The sequence below is a fragment of the Temnothorax curvispinosus genome, unplaced genomic scaffold, assembly GCF_003070985.1.
Source record: "Temnothorax curvispinosus isolate PA1 unplaced genomic scaffold, ASM307098v1 QBEX01010467.1, whole genome shotgun sequence".
Lineage (NCBI taxonomy): Eukaryota > Metazoa > Arthropoda > Insecta > Hymenoptera > Formicidae > Temnothorax > Temnothorax curvispinosus.
This window is the reverse complement of record NW_020220247.1, coordinates 47,319-75,172: the sequence shown is the minus strand read 5'-3', so window position 1 is coordinate 75,172 and position 27,854 is coordinate 47,319. Positions and strand designations below refer to the sequence as shown.

Genomic DNA, 27,854 nt, shown 5'->3' with positions numbered 1-27,854 from the left:
CGAGTCTTTTATTTGATCATTGGATACGCGAGCAGATAATCGGTGGGTTATCGGCTACTGCCTACTTTTATAGCGATCACAATGGACAGCCGATATAATCCACGCATGGTCGGAGACAAACGTTAGTTCGCCTACGCGATATGCGCGCATTGCACGATTTCGGTTGTCCCCGAAGAGATCTCCGGCGCGAATTTCGTAAATAATACGAAATATCAATATATAGGATGCGATACGTGTGTTCCTCTTCCCAAGAGTGACGATATATTCTCACTGATATCTTCAACAAAACAGTTACCAAAGTTCAGAGGTCAGTACAACTTTTCATTACCATAGCGATTACAAAGCGTCTCTTCTTCTTCTTCTTCTTCTTCTTCTTCGAGAGAGAGAGAGAGAGAGAGAGAGAGAGAGAGAGAGAAGATCAGAAAAATACCCATACACGCACATACATACATACATACAAACACACGCAGTTTATTTACATGTTCTTTTTGCACAGATCACGAATAATTCGTAAAAATTTACACGCGCAAGTAGTATAGCTTTCAGACGCAACTAACTCGTAAATTTAGGACATTCTGCACATAAAAAAATATCATTCTACAGCCAAGAAAAGCACGTACTTATCTTTATTTATTAATAAATAAATTTTTATTTATCATTCACAAAAAGAACCGCGTTGACTATCAATGTCCAGTGGGCCTATTCTGTAACTCTTAAGGCCGGTTTTCACACGCAATGATTAGTGGCGCCAACTGACTGGCATTCATTGGCGCCAGAACCGACTAGCAAACTTACAAGTATTTACACAGTGATTGGCGTATACTATGGAAAATATTTAACATTTATTAAACACACAGTAAATGACAACAACCATATAACCTCAAATTTTGAGGTTATATGCTTTGGCCAATAACCGCCAGTAAACGCCACATTACTAGCGCCAGTTTGCATCAAGTGTTTACACTTGCATTTTTACTGGCATTAGTCGACTGGCGCGGCCTGGCGCCACCAATCATTGCGTGTGAAAACCGGCCTTTAACGACAGTTTCGTTATCGTTATACTTGTGTGTTGCGCAGATATTATATATAGTAAAAAAGCTGCGCAACGACAAACAATAACGACAATGAAACTGTCAAGAGTTCCAGAATAGGCCTACAGATTTAATCTTTATTGTTTATTATCTCTCGAGTCCTAGTTTATTAATTTTTATTTTATTTGTTTCAAGTAATAGTTTTCTTCAACAAAGGATATTTTCTTAATAACTTGTAAGATGTACTTGGGGCACAAGTCTTGGAAAAGCTCATCATTTGTGCTCAAGACAAGAATTTATTCTTCTTTCAAAAATATTATATACTTTAAGTACATGTTTCTCTTCCGTAGACTGTACATATATGTAAGTAATGTAAACCAAATTCTTGCGTATTAATTAAATATTTTTGTTTCAAGTACTAGACTTACTAAAGATCTAGATTATCTAGAATATGTTTTGAATAAATGTGATGCTTGTCATGATTTTATGGTAAATTTGCGGATATTATATAAACTTATCAAATACTTGAAACAAGTAATATTTGCTTCCTGGGAGTATGTACTTTTCTGTACTTTTCTGTGCGTGTGTGTGTGTGTGTGTGTGTGTGTGTGTGTGTGTGTGTGTGTGTGAGAGAGAGAATTGGAGAATGTATTAAACGATAATATGTTAAAATACGCGCCACTTCCGTTCCTATTGTATTATTATTATTGTGTAGATTATTCGAATGAGTCTACTGATAAGATAGCAACACGCATGGCGTAATGTTCTTCAGACTCTTCTAGTTCGCCTGACTGCGGAGTCGGGAAAGATCCAGCGCAGAACTATCAAACGTAACTATCTATATCGATCGACGCGTAATCGTCTCCCGATGATTTTGTCGCGCTTTTACGTTTACAATAGATTTCACATTGATCGTCCGAAATAACATCGATTGTGGGAGCGGGAATTTCGTTGTTCAAAGCCTATTACTGCGCCCGGATGTTCGCAACTAACGCTTTGACGGTTCCCCTCTCAGATCTAACACATCAGAGACTTGCGACAAGTACACGTTTGACAGGCTACGAATTGCACTCGTTCATGTCGCTGTGCGTGCCTGTGTCGTCACGACTATGCGCACTCGCTATACTGCACACTCAATTTAGATCAGTCTCAAAACAGGCCGCCCGCGCCGGTACGTTCCTCATTTTTCGTTCTCGCAGTCGGATACGAATTTTCTAACTGAATGTTATAAATTAAAAACGCTGAATCTGCAATTAAGAATTAGTATATTAGCGTTTTACAATGCAATATGCCTTTTTACAAAGTTATGTTAGTTGCATGTAGACAATATCGCAGTCTTAAACACCAATTCCTGTATGTAAAAGGATGTAAAAGGATCCTGTATGTAAATCTTTCAAAGTGCATTGAGATTATATGATTTTTGCTCGTTTGCGCTGCACGTTTGCGATATGCACGTTGCTCGTATTCTCATTTTCGACTTTACTTAATTTGCAGCAGTCAAACGTAGTTATATTTCAATGACGACGAAATTGATCGTTTGACTTTGTTTTTATACGAAAAACGATCCATCCGCAGTGTCTCTTGTCACCGAAATCTCCCGATTCGCGTTTGCTGCACGCCGCGATGTAAGTATGTAACGACAACGATTAAACGGATGCACGCACAGTTAACTATAAATTGTCTTGCCGAAGGTCGGCGCCGCGCGGAAACGATCTTGCGTCGTCTTCTTCATCACGTTAACGTCCGACGTGGGCGAGAGTCCTCTCGTCAAAAGTCTTCTCGGACGAGGTAGAGTAACTGCAGACGCCGCGAGATCGAATAGCGAACTTTTTAAAGGCAACACGAAACGATTCATTGGCTTAACAAACGTCTCCCGATAAGCGACCGCGGTCAAACAACAGCATTATAGTGCAGGTACACGGATTTCAGATCTAAGATAAAAATTGAGATCAAGATCGATCAACGCACGCGCACATCATGAAATGCAGATTATCTGACAAAGTGACAGTAAGTAATAATAATATGTCACGTCCTCCGTGTAAGGGACGAAGAACTGGCGATGGACGTACGAACTGACGGACGGAGGACGACCCGACTCATCGGGTTCAATAGCTAAGATAATCGCGAAACGTCTAACCGCTCCGTGCTCTAATATCGTTTTGTCCGCACGGCGACTGTCTGCGTTCAGTCAGGCGTCCACTTTTTATCAATCTACCCGAGTATCTTTCATTATACTCGAAAAATGTTGCTTAATCAGTAAAGAACACGATATTGATCACTCATAAACAGTGTTTTTCCTCTTCGCCACCGTACAGTGCAGTGAAACTTTACATCAAAGTGATCTTGAATTCCCGCGGGGCGTTGTCCGTAAGAATTATAAAAAAAAGTACGTTTTTGGATAACTCTTTGCTATAGGTACATACATTTATTTTTAATTTTAGAAAAAAATGCTTTTTTCTTAAATTAAAAATAAAGAAGTTTTTGGGGGTGGTAAAATTAAAATGACTCACCCTATATATAGGCTATCGAGACTATCTCACGTTCGACGGTCAAACTGTTTCAATACACTTTTTGGATAGAAATAAAAGAACAAGCTTATACATATAAATGTAGACCTATAAATGTCTCATTCAAAACTTGTAACAAAAATATATATGTTTAAAATGAGAGAGATTTACAATGGATTTATTTGTTAAAGAATCAAAATTTTGCTGCTAAATATAATAGATGTGTAATATGTATTACCTTGAGTGATAATGCGCGTATATGCAAAGATACAATATAATACCTACACACACACACACACACACACACACACACACACACACACACACGTGTGCGTGTGTGTGTGTGTATTTTATATACATATAAAGTGTCTTTTAAAGATTGCCCACTAATTACACAACACAATTCCTTATTAAAAATTTTGGGTAAAAAAATCCAATTTTTTTTCTATAATGCATAATAAAGCAGTAATTAAAGAGTAAAATCAATCCAATCAGCGCCATTCTTTAGTCGAACATACGTCAATGAGTCGCGCGTGCCTGGTAGTGTGCCTTCAATAACAGAAATACATTTTTCTTGCATTAAGAATTATTTTCCTCTTGTCAAAAGCACTTGCAATAAATTTTGACAATGGATGAAACTCTTGCCAAGACGTAACCATTATCAACATATAGAGATTTAGATAAAAAAATTAACACTGTTTTATAACAATTATTTTCTAAACACGTCGTTTCTTTAGAAATCTTTGCGTTAACCTTTAAATATTAAAACAAATCACTTTTAGAATCTTTCTACAAATGGTTTCGTTCATCAGTTACTCTGAAATAATAAATTTTTTAAGAGAAATTTATTACAACTATTGGATATTTAATCAACTTTATGCTTAAAAGAAAATACATAAAGCGTGTTTAAAAAATAGAGAAAGACAGCCTTTTTTTATAAGAGAAATTTATTTTTTTTTTTATAATATTTGAATAGATTTTTCTATTTAATATGTATATTACAGATTATTGAAAAGCAGGAAAGAAATGTTTTATTTATTTTTGCGAATGTCAGATTTATATACAAATTATTCTACTAAATATAATTGGAAAATCTTTTATAAGTAGTTATTTTTTGTTTATCCTGATGTAAAAATATATAATTAATATTTATATTTATAGAACTTTAGAAGTAAATAATGGAACGATATAATAAAAAATTAAATAAAAATATAGAATTGTTATATTAAATAAAAAATGGGAAAAAGTTTATTTATAAAAAACAGTCTTTGTTCGCGTTGATCCATGGTTCACTTTGTTTGTGATTGATTGAAATTGATTGCTAACGTCTAGATCGATAACACGTCCAACGTGGAGATTATCTTTATTGATCGCACGATATGTTCAACACATTTATTTTTATCTCTTTAAATAATATATGAAAGTTTTATTAAAAATTTAATGAAAAAATTCAAGTTTAGTAAAAAGTTTAATTAAAAGCCAATAAATTTTGTATGGCGCGTCTGAAAAATATCTCGTAAACAGTAATCTCCCTTCACTGAGCTCATTTCCTTATCTATACGTCATTCTTAAAGAAGCATTATAGCTATTTATCTTAATTCCTCAACCAAAAGCAAACGTTTGAATTGAACACGTTCAATTCAATTCAATTTTCTTTCGCATTTAAATTGGCCTTTACAAACGCGAAACAAACTGTCACTCAAAGTAAATATTCCATGTACTAAAGTCTAAATTAATCATATACTTGACAAAAAGTAAACTTTTTACAAGCTGAAAAGCGATCGCGTTCTCCATTCACATACAATTATATCATTAAGTCGACGGACATGGAAAATTTTCAAAAAAAAAAGTAAAATCAATCTGTGGTAAATCCACCAAGTTTTACAACGACGATCGAAGATGTCTCTTATACAAACTGTCGTAGATAAATTTATGTGAAATCAAATGCGCGTGCAGATAGTATAAAGCGATTAGTTAAGATAATATTATGTGACAGTGGAGTAACAGTGTGTGATCGCCCATGTACGCGATATCGCTGTGCAGAGATGAGTAGAAACATTCACGTGACTTTGCGAGCAGGGTCATATGGCTGTGAAAGAGTGGTTCAGGAGACTACAGCCGGTGCAACTGTACCTGGTGCTGTTCTTCACTACGGCTTTCTTCTTGGTCGAGATCGTCGCCAGTCACATAACACACTCGCTGACTCTGCTCCTCAACGCTTACCACATGCTCTGCAACATTGTGGCACTTGTCGGCTGCATCGCTTCGATCAAGACTTCGATCAAGGTAAGCGCGAAAAATCCGCGAAAGCCACATATTCATCAGAGTTTCACTTGCGCAAAGTGACACAAATCCACGCGCCCGATGACATATATAATCTTTCGATCCACGCAGTGTTTATATCGCGTAGCGACGTTAAATGTGTACTTGTTGCAATGTAATACATTTCCTTCACAAATGTATGTAATATTACGAAAAAGAACCTTTTCTCTTTGCTAGATAAACAAATTTGATTTTAAGCATCTTAAATAATAACTATCCTTAAAAATCCTTCGCTATTAACGGCCATTATAACCATTATGTCCTGCGCAGACCTATCTCTGTGATGTACAAAAGTGTACGGGCACTCTAACGTAACCGATAAATATAAATAAAATTGTAGTAATAAATGGCACATACGTATAAATATGCAATGTTAAAAAGAACTCTGGCTCAAATGTTTGAACCTTCTCGCATATTGTTGTCAACCTTTTTTCATCTGTTTAGAATTTAGAATACGTCGAATAGAAAAATCAATAACGTGTATGATTGTATAAGATAACAAACTTTGGCTCTATTTCCGCGGTAAAGCATACTCGCGCAGTTCGGTGTCCATACCTATGATGACCTATTCTGTAACAAAAGAGTTGAATACAAAAATACACATACCAAAGTACTGCTACGTACATCTATTTGCGTATACATGTACATACTTGCGCGTCAGCATGCAAAACAGATACAAACCTCGAACGAAATCTTACCTTATTGATATATTATTATTATTATTATTATTATTATTAATTCCTTAAACTTTCAAGTGGAGAATAGAGCCTCATCTCGAACGAAGGGAGACAACCCAAGTCGAGTTCCTTGGAGAATTTAGTATTTTATATTGATATTTGATATAAGAAAGTTTGCATCAAGACTCGCATATTGGACCCGTTTCGCTTCAATAATTCTAACCATGTTCTTCATGATGCAAATTTGTAAATTACTCGTAAATTACGTGTTGCTCACAGTATAGCTATCGGGAAAGATACAACAGTACGTGCAGTTCACTAGGAAATTCGACCATCTGCATTAACGGCGAAGAACAGGATTCTATCACGTCCTTATCAACAAAGACGAAGGTATATACGGTTTAACGATGTTGAAAAATAGAGATTAAAAGATTAAAATAGAAAACAGATATTTTTTCATTCTTTTTAATTTTAATAAAAGCCTTTTCTATAAAACTATTTTCGTGAAAGAGTTTTATCAAAGAAAATTATATAGTTTGTTTATTAAAAATAAATACCCTTATTTTTATTATGTAAAATATTTTTTTGAATCCCAAAAGTGTAATTAAATTTAAAATATTTATATTTAAATAAAACTAGTGATTTTCTTTTATATAATTTTACAATATAAATCTCAAATGATTTTCAAGAGAACTTGAAAACAATCGAGACAAAGAAAAGAACGTATCATTTTCAATGGAATATTTATAAGACTATTAAAATAAAAATTCGTTTACACAAATAGAACTGCTATAAATACTCTTTAAAAAAAATTTTTTATTTGAAAAGATGAGTGTGTGTGCGTGCGTGCGTGTGTATGCGTGTGGATAGTTACTCATTAAAAGTTCTGCCAATAACCGACCGGCACAAATGTAAAAACTTTGCTTTACCATCAGGAATCATGGTCAGACAGAAGAATGAAAAACACATTTGGATGGGCCCGAATCGACATCGTTACGATGCTCGTCTGCTGCGTCTTTCTCGCCTCTTTTTGTTTCTCTTTGCTGATGGAAGCACTGCAGACATTGGTGCACATCGATCACCTGGATGAAATGCACCACCCATTGCCAGTGTTGTGCATCGGCGTTTCAGGAATACTTTTGAATGCCTTTTGCTATATCCTCATTGGAGGATTCACGTTCAATCAGGGCATTTTCTTGCACGTCACGAAGAGTGGCGACGTAATATTATGCAGGTGGTTTTTTTTATATAACAATAACTCGACGTACAAGAAGCTGGTGAAAAAATATACAATACGTTGGAATATTTAAATATTGTACTTGAAAAAGTTTGTGTTAATTACCTTAATATTACTTGCTCGTACAAGATAATAGATCGACTTACATAAAGTCAGTTTTTTAATTCTTGAAACGTGTATATATATAATAGTAGAGATATAATACTTGTTTGCACAAATAATAAGAATTTTCAAGTTTTCGAGATAATTCATCAGAGATGAAAAATGGTTTGTTGAAATTTTATAAAAGTCGGTTTCACGCATATAAATTTTATTTACCGTAACGTGACACTTGACATTTCGCAGAAATGTGAGTTCGCAAGAAACGAAGGATGGTGAGCAACAACTGTCTGCGCAGACAAGACGAAGTCCATTGGCGATACCAAAAAGCGAAGGTTTAAGAGAAATGTGTCGAGACGTTCTCGGGTGCGTTTTCGTCATATTAGTGTCAATTTTAGTCTACTTCACCGATTCCGATGTGGCCAAATACATTGACCCGGTCTTCGCTATTATTTCGTCAATTTCTCTATTCGTCCTTTGCTATCCGTACAGTGAGTATATTACTATATTTGATAAATATACAATGAAAGAGAAAAGAAAACATAAGCAGCATAAATAGTATAGATCGATAATGATACAAAGTGTCAACTATTCGTAAGATAATAATTTGAAGTGTTAATTTATTAGATATCTCTTATTTCATGAATAAAAATAATTTAATTCTTGAAAATACCTTGAGCCGTTTATTTTATCTGATTACTTTTATTTTATTACCCTTGTTTTTTTTTTTTGTTTTTTTTACAGTGAAAGAATCAGGCCTGATATTGTTGCAAACAATTCCGAATCACATCAATATTGATTGTCTCAAAAGAGAACTGTTGGAAGCTTTTCCGGGTATCGTAAGCGTCCATGATTTACACGTATGGCAGTTGGCAAAACATCAAGCTATCTGCACGGTCCATATTGTTTTTCTGAATCCAACGGTACATAAAAACAACTTTTTCTTTTTAATATAATTTAATTTATTTCAAACAATTTACACACTTGATAGAAATACATTTAACAATTTTTTGAAAAAGAAAAATTAGCTTTATTCGATATTTTCATTCGATATTAAAAATATAAATTTTTTCAATTTTTTAATTTTAGGTTTATGCTAGTATCACGGATCAAGTTACTGCCTTTTTCATCGAAATGGGCATCACGCAGGTCACTATACAGCCAGAGTTCCACAAGTTTCACAAGGTATCTCATTAATATTGATTATTATCATCTTTAAAAAATTGCTTCATTAAATAATAATCTCGTCTGTACAACAGCAGATGAAGCCGAATACGGAGAAGACTGATTGCTTAATTCGTTGCCACGGGGAACACTGCAGTTCTTCCCAATGTTGCTCGCGAGAAAACTTCTTGGATGATGCGTGCAAGCCAACGAAAGATGCGCACACCATCAGCAGGAAATACGATAAAAAGGAGATAATACCAGCAGCTGCGTGTGCGATTAGCTTGGAAAAATTTACCGTTTACGAGGAGAAAACTCTAGAGCGGAATGTAAACGATCCAAGAACAAAAGAATCTGCGCATAATCCGACGAACGAAAGTGCTACATGTCACTCCAACGATAAAGAAATACAAAGCATTTTAAATGTTAATCCTGAAGCTAGTTCCCGTGCGTCAAGTCTAACCGATCAGACATCTACAAGTGTCACGACCGATCGAATACCCGCACGTGCCGATAGCAATCTGGACCACAGTGTCGTATCTTAAGTTTCTTACTTATACCGTTCAGAGATAGATGTTAGTTTTATTTAATACTTTTACCTGGAACTGGAACTTGCTTGTGAAAAAGACTATATGTGATATTCACATTTAAAAAACGCGATTTTTTATGCCACTTGAAATATCAAAGATAAATAGGGAAGAAAAATCGTGTCTACAATTAATCTTAAAAGAATCTATAATTCACAAAGGAAGCAGCATAATATTAACGAGCAAATCGACTATACACAAAAAAAAACATCTTTTAAACGAGAAAACAAAGTTTTAAAGATAACGATAACGATAACGTGTGTCATTGACTGCTTATCCTATACGTCAAGTGTGGACGCTAATGATCGGAAACCTGTTGCTGTGCTGTGATAGCAAGCAAGGGTCCACAGCACCCTAGCTTAAACTTTTTAGAGTCTCGTTGCTAAGACAAATAATTGTTTTAGTTTTGATGTCCGCGACTAGAATCGCTGCAAGCTCGTGTGTAACGTGTGTATCGTTTACAAAGGAAATATTAATTGCAAATTTTCAATAAATTAAAAACATAAAAATTAATATTGACCTTATAAAAACAACATTTTATATTTCAAGTTGAATTTTTAAATTAAGTTTATTGAATTAAGAATTTATTGTATACCTAAAATTTTAAATAATTAAAAGTAATAATCAACGTTATTCCCCAGAACATTAGTTTCATTTTCTCGCGTTTCTAATTCCGAGATGACCACGTTGAAAAGATTGACCTCTCGGAATCACGGAAACATGTCAATCTTTTTCATCTTTCAAGAATCTTAATTTTTTGAAAGGATTATACTATATCTAAATAGATTTTCGCACAAAAAAGCCTTATACATAATATAATAACGCAACAATCCTATCTGCGACAACATTAACGTGCACAAGGAAATGTATATGAAAAGCTATACAAATCAACTATATTTAAATACATTAACGGAAACTATATGGTTTGGATATAACTCGCGCTTTTATTATATCATGTCCAAAGAAATTATTATAAATTCTGACGAGATGTGAGAAATAGAACGTGTTGAAATATTTGAAATGAGGAAATTATCATCGTATAAATACTGCCACGTCAAACATAAACGTTATTATGTTTATTTAATTTATGCTTTAAAAAACTACTTTTATTTATTAGTTTTATTATTATTCCATTATTCTTTACGAGCTCATTTATTTTTTATTATTTATAAATTATAACATGCTCATCTTATCCACTTTATGATTATATATAATCACTTTTTGCATTAAATTGTAATCAAGTTAAATATATAGAATAAAAAATTGAATTTAATTATTAAATGCAATAATAACTTGGTTTAATAAATTAATCATGTTGTGTTGTAATATCATTTAATACTACAACGCCATCACTATATAAATTTCCTAAGCTTCAACTACCACGTACCTACAAATTTTTAATAACGATTTTTGATAATGCAATGTTTAATTACATTTTCAATCTCATTTTAATTTTTAATAACTTAGCAAGTAATATAGACATATATTAACAATTTTTTTTTACTATTCCTTAATGTTGAATAAAAAAGAACTGTATATAAAATTACATAAACGTATTGCTTCTTATATATTTTCATATTTAAAAGAAAAAAAAATTACTCTGAAGAAACAAAGGCGCGTTAACTATGCCAATTCTTCCTGCTAACCATGTTTAATAACCATCAGTTTTTTGCACGTAGCTCATGCTAATTTAAAGATCCCGATAACATGTCGTGAATAATAAGAAAAATATAAGAAAGCAATGTTACTTGTAAACTAATTAAAACGTGCCATTTAGCAGCAAGTATCTCAGGCCCAAAATAATTAACCATAACTACATGGAGAGTAGGATTGTATATAAACATCTACATCTCTATTTATAGCACTTGCAGATATTCTCGGGAAAAAATCTTTGATAACGTACACCAACGCCCGCGAATGTATGTAACGATCAAGAATTATTGTTATATATGTATATCAAACATTTTTATTACATAAAAACTGTTTTTAATTTCAGACTTTTCAAACTATTTGTTTTAATCTTTAGATTTTTTGAATTTACAATTTCACAAATTTATTTTAAAACTTCTGTTTGTTCACTGCAACCATCGCTTGGCGTGGTGATGTCAGAAACGAGAAAATATATCGTGAAAAATCTTAAAAAAAAAACATAAAAATAGCGTTTGTAGTCGATAGACTTGTAAAATATACCTCTTCTTTTGCTCTGTAAAAAACTCTTCTTTTGCTTGGATAATCAATAAATAACCCATCTATGTCGAATTGACGTGTGCCTAATTATTATGGATGAAAACAAGCCGTTTGACAGCTGCCAACGTGAAATAAATATTAAAACACTACGGCAATTATTTTAAATATAGAAACATCAACGCTAATTGTAAAACGAAAGATGACGCTGTACATTACAAGAATAATTTATAGCTTTTTAACATCATTTCTCATACCTTTTATAGTTTACACGTTTGCCAAGAGTGACGCGCTGTATGTGTACGTACTGTCAACGCGGACTTGGCATTCGAGCCAGCAGGAGCTTTAATTATACAATAACTGCGTAAAGAAAGTTTCATGAATACTTTTGATCTTTGGCAAATGAGATGTCTGCCATATAAAAATATTATTTACTTGTATATTTATTTCGATATTTCAAAGTAAATGCGATTTTGAATAACTAATATATAAGATATTAATTTGAAACTAACATCTAATTATATATTTATTATATATTAATTATCTACATGTTTATTGATCTTTTCGTTATTTCGTTTACTTGGGTAAATATAACATATATAATTAATATCTATATGTATTATTAATATTTGTGAGACATCATAGAACGGAATTTTATTTCTAACTTTATTCAGAACATGACAGTTTGCTCTCAACAGAGTTTGGAAAACACGTCATATTATCACATAATCTACAAGTTTCCCCAGCACAGTATACGATACGTGTGTGAGTTCTTTTCATAATCGTAGCAATATCTGTAGCGTAGTTTATATGATAAAGACGAAACGCGATTGCCGGCCGGTGCGATTAGGAATCATCAGAGAGTTCGAGGTGCCTCTGTGCGATTGCAAGCAGCAAAAGTCGAATGATGTCGAAAGATGACGTCGTCGTCTCCGTCCCCCGATCTCCGATAAACTCGAACGGGAACTTGGCCGGGTGGGGCCTCGTCGTTGAGTGTGCAGTCGAGTGTTGAGTCGCGCCTCGCGCCTGCGGCAAACATTAGTATGAAAGTCTCCAAAGTAGGGAGTAACAAGGGCCCGGCGCGCGAAGAGAGACTCCGGAACCTGTTCTTCGGGACGCATACGCGTCCAATCTGTTCGTGTTGCATCAGTGTACAAAATTCACGTGCTGCATCGATGTGCAAAAATGTGACAAGCCGGTAACGTAAGGTGTGCGAGAAAATGAAAATGTTGCCGCACCGCGCACGACTTTGCATACCGGTGCTCATCTTAGCGCTCTCTCAAGGTACGTAACACACACCTGACCTGACGCTCATCACCCGTGTGCCAAGGAGATCCTTCACTGAAGCGTAACGTAGTCACGTGGCCGCCATTGAGTCACATTTATCGGTGTCGCGGTCGGATTTTACTCGACGCGTACGACGTAGAAGCATATTCAGCGAATACCGATCGGTTGATTAAAACAGCGTCCCAGCAGCGTCATTTCTTAAATTGTCCAAAGAACGTCGAACCTCGATTAACGCATGCTCGGTACAGCAGCTCGGTACACGTCATACTGCCCGTGATTGGAGAATATATTTAATGTTTTATTGTGTTGTATGCTCAATGAATTAAAGAGGGAGCCGAATTTTTTTACTAAAACCAAAGTATTAAATCTGTATTAAGATTTTTATTGAAATGAGCATACGACTTTCTCCGCGAACGGTACGTTTCATTTTGAATCTTTCCAAGTATTGTATATTCTACAAGAGATGGAAAAAAGCATAAAATAAATTATATATAATTCGATTAGTAAAATTATATTTTCAATCAGCCTCTTTTGATTCACGTATCGCAATAATTAATCGTTGCCGAATTATATCGGCAAATTGAGATAACGCAACTGATATTTTTGATCAAATAAAGATATTTCATATGATATTTCATAATGTATTTACTTTCACATATTTCTCACAGACGATTATTTCTCAGCGGTATATCATTGATAAAATTTTATTGAACTTGGTTAGGTAACTTGGTTCATGCGGCGCGGCGTTCTAATAAATGACAATAATTTTTATTAGGTCTAGTAATATGATCAATTAAGCAACCAAGGTCTACTCGTAATGCGAGCACCTAAAATGCTCCGTAAAAATCACAAGAAATGATGGCGAGAGTAGAGTAATCCCTGAGATACGTACATACAACATATACAAAAGAAACATTAATGATATTAACTATACATTTGAAACAATCAACACTTGGTTGCATTAGCCATTTCATTTGTGCGATACATGTTCTGTCGCGATGACAACATATAGAGAGTAGCTTGAACGCATTATTAAAAATAACATCATGTCGCGATCGGTTTTTATTTTGTTCTCTTGTTAATAAAAGTTGACATCTTCTTGAATTATTTTTGGTAGCATTTTCAACTACTTTTGAAAGAGTCTAATTTAAAATAATAAATTTAATATAATAATTTTAATATTTTTATTATTTAATATCAGATTTTTATAAAATACCATGCACACACATTGCAAAAGTTTTACAGAACGTACTATTACCATATTTTTCTATACAACACATTACACACAGTTTCAAAAATAATCACAGATTCGCTGTAGTTTACTAGTTGAAAGATACACTAAATATACAATAGCAAACTGATAATGAGAATATTTTTCTCAGTCTCTTATTGCTTAATAAGAGGCCATTTTTTTTACATTACTTCTTAAAATACATTCATAAATAAAAAAGATTCATCTAATCTATATAGACAATACTTGAACATTTATAATTCTTTAATTATAAAAAAACTAATTTTGATGATATTCACCTCCAAGTGATTATTTTTAATTAGTGAAATGTAATATACATATCTAAATATAAATGAAATATATTAGTCAAGATACCCAAAGAAAATTGGAAAAAATATCTGTGCATTTGTTCTGAAAATATTACATCTTGAGGTTACGTTCATTCAGTGTAAAAAAAATTTTAAAATTTACGTAGCAAATCTTCTCAATTTTTGGTTAAAAAATTTAAATTCAAAGATCAAATTCTTTCAAAATTAATTAATACGTCTTTTTGTCACAACACGTTTTATTTTGTTTCGTTATGTTTCGCAACATAACATTGTCTTTAAATATGATTTTGTTGTGATAATACGAAAATATTTTCAGTGATGTGGTAGTCTTTTTCATGCTATTTACAAGATTCGTATCATATTTACGTACATGACTGGAGCAAAGATTAGCATGTATACTTGACGTCATAAACTCACGTGCTCACGTCATATGCAACTCGATCTCATCTTTACTATATGCGAATTAGTTGAAAACTATGTATTTGCCTCCGTGTATTCGCTCGCATTAACATGTTTCTTATGGCTTCTACAACAAACGCACTCTGGCTGATAATACGGGCACATTATCAAGAGAGGAAAAAAGGACTTCCTTCCTATAGAGCCACGCGGTCGCATTTGCGCAGAAACAGACTGACGGCACGTGTGCGTCCTTTCATATACAGAAGAGAGTAACGAGGAGAGCCAGATGATAAAGCCAATCATCCGCAGGACATTGCGGCTAACGTGATGACGTTTCTTTCGAAACTGTTGTTCATATTCCCGTCTTTTGCGTGGCAATAATTTCCATCATATTTCGATAGAAATGCGTTTCGCATTATTATATAAACGTAAATACAACTTGGTTATTGGGCGATGGCACAACATTCGACAATAAAATTTTGGAATAAAGAATATTTCTCCATTAGGATTGTGAGAAAAATTACTACGTATATCCAACAAATTTTAGACAGTCCACTGAAGGGCACTGATCGTGCTTCAAATGCACGAATTAATTGATAATTTCGTTTTTTTTTTTTTTTTTTTTTAGTATCAGCAAGTAACAAACCAAGCATCTACCCGAACCAAGAGGAAATTGTAATAAACGAAGGAGAACCTTTAGAGATTACATGCATTAGCTTCGCACCAATTAAATTTGTTTATCCCGACGCTCTTGAAGAATCGGTATGCACTATAAATTTTATTATAGGCAAAGTTTTGACATTGCTTATTTATTGCTTGATTATAGAGTTTGGATACATTTTTCGTTATACATTTCAGATATTCGATCGTCTTTTATTCTCACATTTAAATTGTACAAGTTGATCCTAGCAAAATTGGATAATTTTAATTCTGGTAATTGTAAATTGTTTATAAATATTTTGCTTTTGTAGCTATATACATGTACATATAATATATGTATATACATCTTTATTGTATAATTATTTTCGAAATAGTTTAGTAAGAAAGATATGGATATTGCTCCTTTTACAAGTAAAACTGTAAAATGCATTTTTTGAAAAAAATATTAAAATTGTTATAATCAAGCACTTGTATATCTATAAGAATATTAAGGTTTATTATAGAAATTATAATATTCCTATTTTAAATTCCTATGTAAAAATAAAAGGTTTGGCATGTATATCAAACTTTTAATTATATTCCAACAGGTTAATACTTCAATTCCAAAAACAAGCGAGACTGAAGATAATGGCTTTTACCATTATGTTTTCCAAAGGCCAAACACCGTTTTCGGTGATACAGGCTGGTACGGTTGCGCCGATCACAATGTTGAAATCATTACAAATTCCTACGACGATCCCGAGATAAGCTGGTTGTACGTTTATGTGAAATGTAAGATCAAATCGCGCGTTTCTCATTAATATGTAAATCAATAAGGAAAAACATTTGTATCTGCAGTTTGCTGCAGAATGTCATATTTGCATTTTCACAATGCATTCATTTGTTACAGCCAATACGAATTTATTCGTCGAGGCGGATACTTACGCCCATCTGAGTGCAGTTGCTGGCGGCAGCATTGTAATACCATGCAGACCTACATCGCCAGATCTAGTACCCATCTTGTCTGACAATAACGTGAGTATTGACAACAAACTTAGTAGCAGATAATTTGCAATTTAAAAGTAAAACTAAATAAAATTATATTCAACTTTAAATGACTCACGTTCAGTTTCCATTTCAAAAGCTTGAAAACGTTTGACGTTAAGGAATAAATATGCGCTCTATATATGCTTAGATTTATAGAACATGCGCGGTTACGACATACCACTACGTGTAAGCGACATACTAAACTTGCTTATTTACACATTTCGTTAGCTTTCGGGAACAAGAGTTTTAATCCTTGTTAATATTACATGTTTGAAAATCCAAGTTTAAGAACTATAACGTAGCAAATTAAAAAGGCTGTTAAAAAGCATATTGTTAGTATTCAAGTTTTTTATTTCTAATATTATAAACAAGATTATATAAACTAATGTTGATTATAATCATAAATATAATTAAAAGTAGCTGTTGATTTTATCAACTTGTTATTCATTATTATAAAACGTTTCTAAAATCTCTCAACGTTTAATGTGCAGGAAGAAGAATTGAAGGAGGCGTCATTTGATCCGAGAATTGGTTTTACGATTAGGAACCTGCTGGTGAAAGATAGCAATTGGTACAAGTGCTCGATAGAGAAGAACGGCGAAGAGCACGCGGTCAATTACGTGTTGTCCGTGCACCGTAAGTGCGGTCTCGCGGCTTGAGATGTTAATTCAGTCTCACATGTACTACATACATATATACCTATATGACATTCGTTAGCGCCACATCACACAGTCTTGATCGTTTTAATTTCATGCTAAAACAATATCGAGGCAATCATCATACCATTTAATAAGAATGATTAAATTATTTGCGCAGTAAAACGAACCTTACCCGAACCAAAAATTCAAGACGACAGCCTGCTACACGTTACACGCGGACAAGATCTCTATGTAAATTGTACTGTTGAAGTGGAAATATCCATGAGATACGTATTCACGTGGCACACACCGCAGCAGGTAACTACACTATTTTCTTGTAGTATAAATAACACAAAGACGTAGATCAAGATTGAACTTAATAATTAAGAGCGCGTCTTGTTCCTCAATTGGCAAAAACATGGATAAAATCGATGCACGTAAGGCTCAGTCACAATGAGAGGACGAAGGACGAAGATAAAGGAATTAGGAATAAGGCATGTTGCATTTAATGTACGTGTACTGAAGTGAGATGCGACATTCCCTTATTCCTTATTCCTTTATCTTCGTCCTTATTTTTGTCATTGTGTCTGAGCCCTTAATGATGAAAAAGTCTACTTTCCTCAAATCCTGATTTTTTAATTATATCTTTTTTAATCGTTACTCCGGGACATAATTTTAATTATTTTTATTATATCTCTAAAATATACGAGAAAAAAATAGATGTCTCTAATTATTTATTGTTAGTCTTTCTTCGAGAATTAGAACGCAAAGTTCTAGGAGTCTGAGGATCTAAGATTCCCTGCCTGAGAATTGAAAACGCGCACAGCTTAACGCGACATACAAGTTTCCTGTATAAATCTTTTCGATTGCAATATATTTATCGCTCGCATGCACATATACACGTGACCTTGTTTTATTTGTAGAATAGCAGTAGAATAAGCACTCAGCAATTCAGAAAACATCTCAACGGAAATTATGTCTTAGTTACGTGTCAGTTGACGATACTTAATGTAACAGACGAAGACGCGGGGGAATATGAGTGCGTCATTAGGTCGATTCATGACACCAAGAAGATAACAAAAAATATCACGATACACGGTTAGTTTATCATTAACTTGGATACATACAATCAAAGAACGTGTATATTTATGGCGAAACCATACATGTCTCTCACGTAAATACGCAAAACGAATCGATATATTTTCAGATCCTCAAATGAAATATATTAATCTTACACCTCAAAACACCGATAAATATTATCAAGCGGAAAGCGGTAGCTACGTTCAATGGGTCGTCTATGTCGATGGCTATCCGAAACCCCATTTACAATGGTAAAGTTTTCAACATTTATTAAAATATTGTTACAAGTCAGAAAGTTGACGTAATGTAGTATGTCATTCGCGTGTATACGAATATAAAGTAATAAATCACATTTAATCATTTGCGATGTTTTCCATGTATTATCCGTTACTCGTAATAAATGTTAAATGTATATACGTATGTATATTTAATGTTAATCATCTATTTTATTTACTATACTACAGGTTCAAGCCGAATGGCGAAGAAATTATAGAGAGCCCAAAGTATTTCATGAACACAAGCGCAACAGCTACGTTGAAAATAAACACATTAAGCGTAATGGACTCGGGAAATTACACACTTGAAGCAAAAAATGATTTTATGATCGAAAAATTGAATTTTACATTGGATGTTATAGGTATCGAGATGATTTTCTAATATTAAATAAAAAAAACTGCAGTAAATACACTAAAACACGAATAGGGTATACAACTATTTATTTACAACTGTTGTCGTATAACATTACTGTTGATTTCAGCTAAGCCGGTTGCCTTATTGACCCATATTGACTCTTACTATCCGCCTAACGAAAGTACAGAATTTCATTGCGAAGTAATATCTAATCCACCTCCAAATATAACATGGAGTTTTCTGAGGTGTCCTATTTATCCATCGCTGGAGAATTCAACAACTGTGTATCTGACGGTAAACGCACGTTCATGTCAACTTTTTTCCATTAGACAAGTCTCTGTACTTGTACTCGTACTTGTTATAACAAGAAAATGAATTTTATAGGACGTGACGCAATCCGCAGCTTACAGCTCTAGTTACAGATTCGAATCAACGGTAAAAATGCCTATCGACGTATCGGGGAAAATAACGTGTAAAGCCTGTAATGTCGTTGATTCTGTAATCTCCTGTGATTCTGTGACCGAGAACATTCTTGTCTCCGGTAAGAATACTCGTTTTTGCGTGTCTCGTTATTATAACCTTTAATACGTACATGCAGTCATCTTGCATATCTTTTGATATATTCCAGTCAAGTATCAATTAAAAAATTAAATTAAATCTTGAAAATAAAAACACCCGCTCATTCCACGTACAAAATTGATTCTTGTTGATCTGCAATTTTATATACATTTAAATCATTTCTCATATGCCATTGCAAAGTGTTTTTTTATTTGTATTTATCGTTTCCATTTTTATCACAAAATCTGCATCATAGTGCAACCATTATCTTATTAAACGCAAAATAGATTAAAATTCAGGTTATAATTTTTTTTAAAATTTTTAATTATTTAAATAAAAATGCTTTTAAATCATCATGTCAAAAATCGATAATACGTCTTCTCATCTTTTATTCAGATGGAGTAGGCGCTTTTGGCATTATTAGGCCAAACGAGTCTGTGACGATAGGTGATGATGTAGAATTGACGTGTGCCGCTTCCATTTATAATTATACAAACGAATTTACATGGACCACACTGGTAAACCAAACTGAAAGGCCACTTGCAGAATCAGGTAATTATTTTAAACAGAGAACAAAAGTACATAAAAAAGAAAGAATTATATATTTTACAATATTGGAGATTTTTCGAATTTTTTGGCGGGGGCAAAATTCTGAAAAAAACTAATTTAAAAAAAATACAAAATACAAAATAAAAATACATTATTATATGCATAATATAATATTAATAATCTGCTATTTGTACCTAATACACGTATTGTAATCATATTTCATTTTCCTTATTAAATCGTACTATTTTATTTTAGTTTTAAATTATTGCACTCGAAAACATTTTGATGAAAAATTTTCTTCTTTATCATCATTTCTACCGCGACACAGTACAGTGAATGAAATACTAGAAATATTAATGAACGGGTGATTTAATGTAAATATTTTTCCAATTTTTGTTATTTTCAGAAAGATTACAGATTACGCAGCATAAAACCCCATTTACCTATCGATCAACGTTGAAGCTCAATAATGTCCAAGAATCAGATGCCCAAGATTATTTCTGTACCGGAAAAATCATGAATCGTGAGACCTTGGAGCCTCTTTCCGACTACGCAACGTACAAATTAATTGTTCACGGTATAATCAGTTTATTTAAGTAATACAACAGTATTTTAATTCTCAAGTAATTTTTTTAGAGAAAGTTTTATCTAAAATTTAATACATTTTGAATGTTTTAAAATATCATACATATATATAGAAATATATATGTATATATATACCTTTCGTGCGCACAAAGTAAATTTATTATAAAAGTGTATCTACACTATTCTTAATGAAAAACCTAGTTGTTAATCAAGTTTATACTGTGTGATAAAATGCCCAACCTTAAACTTTTATTCAATATTTTATAGATCCGGTGCTACCGTTTTTTGTCAAAACTAATATGAATGAAACTAAAATTAAAACTATCGATGTGATTGCCGAAGGTCACAAGACGGTGATATTGCAATGTTTTGCAGAAGGAATGCCGAAACCAATAGTTACCTGGTACAAGGTGACATGTGCATTTATAATTATTTTTGTGTTTAATAAAATTGAAAGCGATGTATATATAATATATTTTTTATATTTAACATCTTTCAGGACAATGTGTTGCTGAAGGAAAATGATCAGTATTCTTTTAAATCTTATAAATATGATAATTATAAAGAACTTAATATAAACTATTTGAAGCAACATGATGGCGGAAATTATTCGTGCCGGGCTGTTAATCGATTGGGCACAAACGAGACTTTTCAGCAGATAACGGTGAAAAATGCAAAATGTAAGTTTTATAAGCAAATATTATATTTATAAAATAATATTAAGCGGGTTAAAAACTTGTAAGGTTTTGCAGGGCACAAACTTGACATAATATTAGCTACTTCAATAGCTATTATGGGTCTCATCCTAGTGATTTTAGCCATCTTTTTCACGATTAAGGTTCGTCGTGAAAAGGTAAATCATATATATATATATTCCATAATTATTATAATTTGTATTACGTATATAAAATAAAATTCAGTATTACGTTGTAAGAAAATATTTTATGAAGAATGTAATTTAATTAAATTAAAATTGTGAATCGTCATACAGAAAATGAGAAAAGAATTGATGGAAGCGGGTCTTATGCACTTTGAAGAAGGTGCTTTAGAATGTTTAAATCCAGATTTGACGGTTGACGATCAAGCGGAACTACTCCCTTACGATAAAAAGTGGGAATTTCCAAGGGAACGATTGAAACTCGGTAAGCGCGATTATGCTTTGTATATAACATAAAAAATTATCAAGCACGTTGGCATCCGCGATTTAATATACGGTAGTGTCTCATTTCGACTACGTATTTTTTAGGAAAGCAATTGGGCAGTGGTGAGTTTGGAGTGGTAATGAAAGCGGAAGCGCAAGGGATATGCGAAAACGAAACTGTCACTACCGTTGCCGTGAAGATGGTTCGTCGAACCACTAACCCAACTTATGTACGTGCACTTGCGAGTGAATTGAAAATTATGGTGCACCTTGGCAAGCATCTAAACGTCGTCAATCTTCTTGGCGCTTGCACTAAAAATATTTCCAAACGTATGTATTGCTGAAAAACGAAAGACTATTACAACACGATTAGGCGATTAAATGCGCAATTATTACATGTCTCACATTAAAGAAAACTACATGTGTCGTGAATTTTGAACAAAGATGGAACGATTAAAATCAAGTAATTATATATTAAGCGTTATTAATTAAAATTGTTACATCAGGCGAACTGCTGGTGATTGTCGAATATTGCCGCTTTGGAAATTTGCATAATTATCTTTTACGACATAGAAACGATTTTATTAATCAAATCGATCCCAAGACTGGAAAACTCGATCTTACTATCGGTATGGATATACTGATGAGAACTGTTAGCGTCAGTAGTAATAACAGGTTTGTCTACCAATCATATTCCAACAGTCCATTATCGCTAACTGTCACACTTGTTCTATTTTATTATCAAGTACTGTACTATAATATTTGGAAAATATTTCCGACTGCATTTTCTAAACTGGCTGCATCTTAAATCTTCTGCTTTTATAAAATGCAATGCATATATGTAGGGAAAAATGGTGTAGTACGTGCGAATACCTGAGGTCAAGTAAAAATAAACCATTGAAAAATTTAATTTGTTATTTAATGCCACCAAACGGGTAATTTTTAGTAAAACTAGAAAAAAAATTTCAACTACTGAACAGTCACATTTGAAAGTTATTTATAGATGACTTCCTTAAGTAGATGTTCTATTCCAACTAAATAATTCATTATTATAGAGATGTTTCAAAAGCCTAAAAGAGAACAACATGATTTATGTAAACAGACGAAAATTACATCAAATTGATGGAAATAATAATTTAATTTATACCTTGAATATAGCGTACGCGTTCTCTCGCTTTGAACTTGCAGGCAATATTAAACATTATAGGAAGGCTATGCACGTAGAGAACGCGGGGAATGTGCGGGGCTGAGAGAGACGAAACCTACTAAAATTGCGTCGTTCGGGATTACCCCATTCTCCCCTACATGAAGAATTTCTTACAGTCCTTGCAGGAAATACTAATCAAACTAAAATTCAAGAGTTGTTGCTCTCATGTTCTTTACTTTTAGTTTAATGTATTTTTAACAAGATAAATTTCTATACTAACGCGCAAAAAATCTCCCCGTAGTCGTTTAATTAGTCTAGAGCAAAAGAAATTTCAGCAACTCTTGATTAATCATACATGTGTATGTATTTATTAACTGTGTACGCTGCTAAATAAAAATGTACCAACAATAAGTGAAGCATGCACATACGCACGCAAACTGATACGCATGCAAAGGGTTGCGGTTTAACAAGGTTCTTCTTTTCTCTTCTGCCCATACAACAGGATAAAATATGCGGCATTGTCCTTTTCTCGCAGTCTTAGTGCGAATTCAGATACCGATGATGTAGTGGTGCATTATTGTCCGGGAACGAATTTGGACTCTCCAGAGATTAATTTCTCGCCAGACGGGGGGGGTTGCGTCAGCAGTAGTACGTCATCGCAACCAGGATGGAGATCAAATTACACCGGTGACTATAAAGATCAAAATCTCAAACCGATCTGCACTCAAGACTTATTGTCTTGGGCATTTCAAGTAGCACGTGGAATGGAATATCTGAGTCGACGAAAGGCAAGTCTTTTAATTAACACAGATAAATGCGAAAGAAATTGCAAAAGAAATCTAAACAATAAAATACCAAACTTTTAATTTTAATCTCGATATGATTGATGATGAACAATAGAGTATATAAACGGAACAAATTAACATTGTTTAATATCAAGCAACATTTAGAATTTCATCTTTTAAATTGTGGACCATTGTTGCAAAATATTATAAAATTTACTTTTTCTTAAAATGCGGGGTTCAAATATTCGTATTTTTAATAATATCTCACGATATTTTGAGCGCATCAGATGTGTATCTTTCATGATAATATGTACATGTACATATTTCTACAACAGGTATTGCATGGAGATCTGGCAGCAAGAAATATCTTGCTTGCCGAGGACAACATAGTGAAAATTTGCGATTTCGGCTTAGCAAAGACTATGTATAAAGATGGCAATTACAAGAAAAAAGGTGATGATCCGGTGCCCATAAAATGGATGGCCATCGAATCGATCAGAGATCGAGTTTTCTCGACGCAATCCGACATATGGAGTTTTGGCATAGTGCTTTGGGAATTTTTCACGCTGGCTGAGACGCCGTATCCCGGCATGGAGGCAGAAAAACAGTATCAAAAATTGATCGAGGGCTACAGAATGGAACAGCCGGATTACGCTATTCGCCAAATATATGACATAATGTTACAATGCTGGAAAGCCAAACCGACACTACGTCCAAGCTTTACGGATCTTGTGGAGAGCATTGGAAATTTATTGGAAGAAAGTGTGAGATTGGTAAGTTTTTTTTTCATCTTCGTCTTGTAACAATAAGCATTAAGCTGTGATACGAGCGAGAGAATGGAGCACGATATACATATATATATATATAGATAAATTAGTTTTTCAACAGTAAAGTATAATCAACAGCAAAAGTGATTTTCAACACTAAGAATAAAGTAATCAAATATTTAAATTATAAACAATAATCAGTGATTTAATTGTCGGGTCCTTGGAAATTTAATTTAAGAAGAAAATATATACCGTCTGAAATTGTACATGAAATTTTTGAGAATATAATATATATCTTATAATATATTAATATATAATTATATATTACTACATATATATAATATAAATACATATGTATACTTGGATGTATATGTATATCAATATATTCGCTCGTCAAAGAAGATACAGCATATAACAAAAGCATTGTTTATCGCTGTTCCAGCATTACATCAGCCTAAACACACCGTATATGGACATGAACACTATGAATCTGGAGAGCGGAAAAAACGATTATCTAACGATGATGTCCGCGCCGGATCACGCGATTCTCGCGTCACCGAATCACGATTATGTAAACTCGCCGTTCTCAAAAGGTGCACCGGATCCGTCATACTTGTGCATGAGCCCCGGCATGAGTCCGACAGACGAGTCCGGGATATTTAGTCCTAGACCGCATCAAGAACACTCGCACTTTGAGTTTCCATCGCCCGTGTCGGATTCCGAGGACGCGGTCGAGCAGTCTCCAATGCTGAAGCACGAGGAAGATCCCTACCTGAAGCCGATCAATGTCCACGAGCGAAGAGCAGAGTTCGCGCGGCAGAGGCAAGCGATGAAGAATCAAACGGCCGATAGACCGATGGATCGAGATTCCGGTTATTGCAACGCACCGCGGAATCTTCACCTGATAGATCTAAACGACACCGATGAGAACGACGCGCAAACAGACACGACGGACTCGAGAAAGAAAGATTACGCACCGTCTATTATCAGCACGCAGGACAATTACGTGAACATGCCCAAACAGAAGAATGATCTAAGAAAGGGTATGCCGGACAGCTTTAGTAATCCCAGTTACGTGATGATCAGTAACCGCGAGATGGACCAGAGAGCTTAGTCCGCTTGGAGATCGCGCGCTCCTATGAATACCGAATTATTTTAAGAGTAAAGTTCAATGCAGTTTAGTAATTTATTCGTTAACTTTTACCGCGGTAATCTGACGACTTTTTACTCTATTATAGTTGTACGTGCATCCACGTCATAATAATATACGGTAAAATATCGAATTTAGTATTTCGCAAATAATCTCTCAATCAACATACCATAGCGATTAATAGCGTATCGAGAATGCATCATCAAGTAGGAGCAAAGAGAATATTTTTTTATTATATATATATATATATATATATATATATATATATATATATCGCAGTGCGAGAGAATGATTTAGTATATTCATGCATAATACGCAAATATTTAAATTTCATTTATTCTTCTTGTGTAACAATTTACCAGCTTTTAGTTTACAAAATTGTTTACATACTTCCCCTGCGTTTATGGAGATAATTTTTTTACGAAAAAGTATGAAGAAAGTGCCATTTCCTAACTTTAAGAATTAACATTCGGGTATTGTGACGCATTTTATATGGAAAATGCAAGAATTTAAAGCAAGTTTATCAAACTAATAATTCTTTAAAATATTATTGTCAAGTAAATAATTTATATATTTGACAAAGTATAAATCTGTGCATTATTATTAATCTATTTGCTTATACAGAACATATTGTGCACATTTATTTGTCATCTACGATTTGCAATCTAGATACTTGTTTATTGTGATATTATAGAGTACCATCACCATTTGTAATATTACACGAATGTCTCTCATCACATACAACGATATGTGTACTTCGAGATATATACTTAAACAAAAAATAGATAGATTATAGACATATAAAATAAGAAAAAATGCGTCATGGATTTTTTATTTGCGTACTAATATAATGTTTTGTTCTCATCATAACTTACTTGAGGTTTTATACACAGTTATTAATTTCTTATTTCTTACCTCTTTCGTTTATCACAAAGACATTGTCATGACATAATATACTTTTACTAATTTTTTATAAAATATATAAACTGTGCAAACTTATAAAATTGATATTATACGTAATATCAAATTATATGCTCTTTTTATAAATAAATGTGCGCGCGCGCATGTGTGAATGTGTGTAACAATAAGAGATATGTAAAGATCTCGTCACGTTGTACTTAATATTCATAGTATTTGTATAATTATTTATCAGAACTGAATCATTTTAAATTAAAAACAAGTTTTCATACAAGTAAAATACATAGTATATAAAATACATAATATTTTAGTGTTTTATTTTTATAAAAAATAGGATAATAATTAATTACATCTAAAAAACAAAAGTCGTGTAAGTAAGTCTCTAATATATTTATACAAAATGTCCATCGTAATGTTTTACCATTTTTAAGACACTTGCGACATCAAAAAAAGTAAATGTAAGAAAAACATTTCTGTTTCATGCTAGCTACAACTTGTGGTCTAAACTAAAGGAAACTAAAGAACTTTTTTTTCATAAAAAATTCAAGATTACTTTTAATTTTTTAAATAGCACCACACGATTTTTTTCATAATATTATAGAGGACAGTTTAATCAACTATTTACATATCATAAACAACACTTTTGGTACTTGTGTAACTTTGTGTATGCCGGTTACATATCTCAGGATAGAGAAAGGAAAAATTTCCTCCCTTCCTTTTTCCGTTTGCAAAAAATTAACAAAGAGAACTGATAAAATTATTTCGCAGGATATTGTGGTTAATCAAAGATTAAGGTTCTTTAAGCTTCTCTGGCATACTAAGATAATAAATCTTATACATTCCAGCAAAAGTTACACGTTCTATTCTTTTTAAAGAAGCAGTTCATCTAATAGACAATTATTTTTATGAATTGTTATTATTTCATTCCATGGCCATTTTGGCTATTTAATAGAATAGCTTTCAATTAAAGAAAAATATAAAAAAAAAGAATATATAATTAAACATTCTAAGAAACAGACAAAATCAAAATAATAAAATTTATATATATATATATATATGTGTGTGTGTGCGTGTGTGTATATGTATGATAAAACACATTTATATATAAATATATACATATATCAAACATCCTATCTCTATCTCAGATATAAATCAGCGAATGCTCT

General features: G+C 33.2%; 2 protein-coding genes across 11 annotated transcripts; both read left to right on the top strand.

Moving 5' to 3' along the window:
- Positions 1–92: 92 nt before the first annotated feature.
- On the top strand, positions 93–9,855 carry LOC112460370 (zinc transporter 1). Of its 9 annotated transcripts, XM_025025015.1 has the most exons (11): positions 93–307; positions 1,747–1,861; positions 2,526–2,656; positions 2,723–2,945; positions 5,618–5,824; positions 6,817–6,927; positions 7,473–7,771; positions 8,120–8,364; positions 8,618–8,796; positions 8,963–9,058; positions 9,133–9,855. In XM_025025015.1, the coding sequence occupies exons 5-11, from the start codon at positions 5,624–5,626 to the stop codon at positions 9,580–9,582; spliced, it is 1,581 nt and encodes a 526-aa protein (XP_024880783.1). In that variant the 5' UTR covers positions 93–307; positions 1,747–1,861; positions 2,526–2,656; positions 2,723–2,945; positions 5,618–5,623; the 3' UTR covers positions 9,583–9,855. The 9 variants fall into 9 exon arrangements, with proteins under 9 accessions (XP_024880783.1, XP_024880785.1, XP_024880787.1 ...); XM_025025017.1 differs by lacking the exon at positions 1,747–1,861; XM_025025016.1 differs by lacking the exons at positions 93–307; positions 1,747–1,861 and adding an exon at positions 1,888–2,411.
- A 2,689-nt stretch (positions 9,856–12,544) lies between these two features.
- On the top strand, positions 12,545–26,586 carry LOC112460368 (vascular endothelial growth factor receptor 1). Of its 2 annotated transcripts, none has more exons than XM_025025010.1 (22): positions 12,545–13,092; positions 15,683–15,816; positions 16,302–16,485; positions 16,604–16,728; positions 17,232–17,376; positions 17,557–17,696; positions 18,302–18,476; positions 18,586–18,709; positions 18,923–19,095; positions 19,216–19,382; positions 19,473–19,629; positions 20,043–20,198; positions 20,602–20,772; positions 21,048–21,190; positions 21,280–21,460; positions 21,533–21,633; positions 21,772–21,922; positions 22,027–22,251; positions 22,428–22,596; positions 23,604–23,856; positions 24,189–24,626; positions 25,063–26,586. In XM_025025010.1, the coding sequence occupies exons 1-22, from the start codon at positions 13,029–13,031 to the stop codon at positions 25,732–25,734; spliced, it is 4,248 nt and encodes a 1,415-aa protein (XP_024880778.1). In that variant the 5' UTR covers positions 12,545–13,028; the 3' UTR covers positions 25,735–26,586. The 2 variants fall into 2 exon arrangements, with proteins under 2 accessions (XP_024880778.1, XP_024880777.1); XM_025025009.1 differs by having other exon boundaries at positions 23,571–23,856.
- The last annotated feature ends 1,268 nt before the right edge of the window (positions 26,587–27,854 follow it).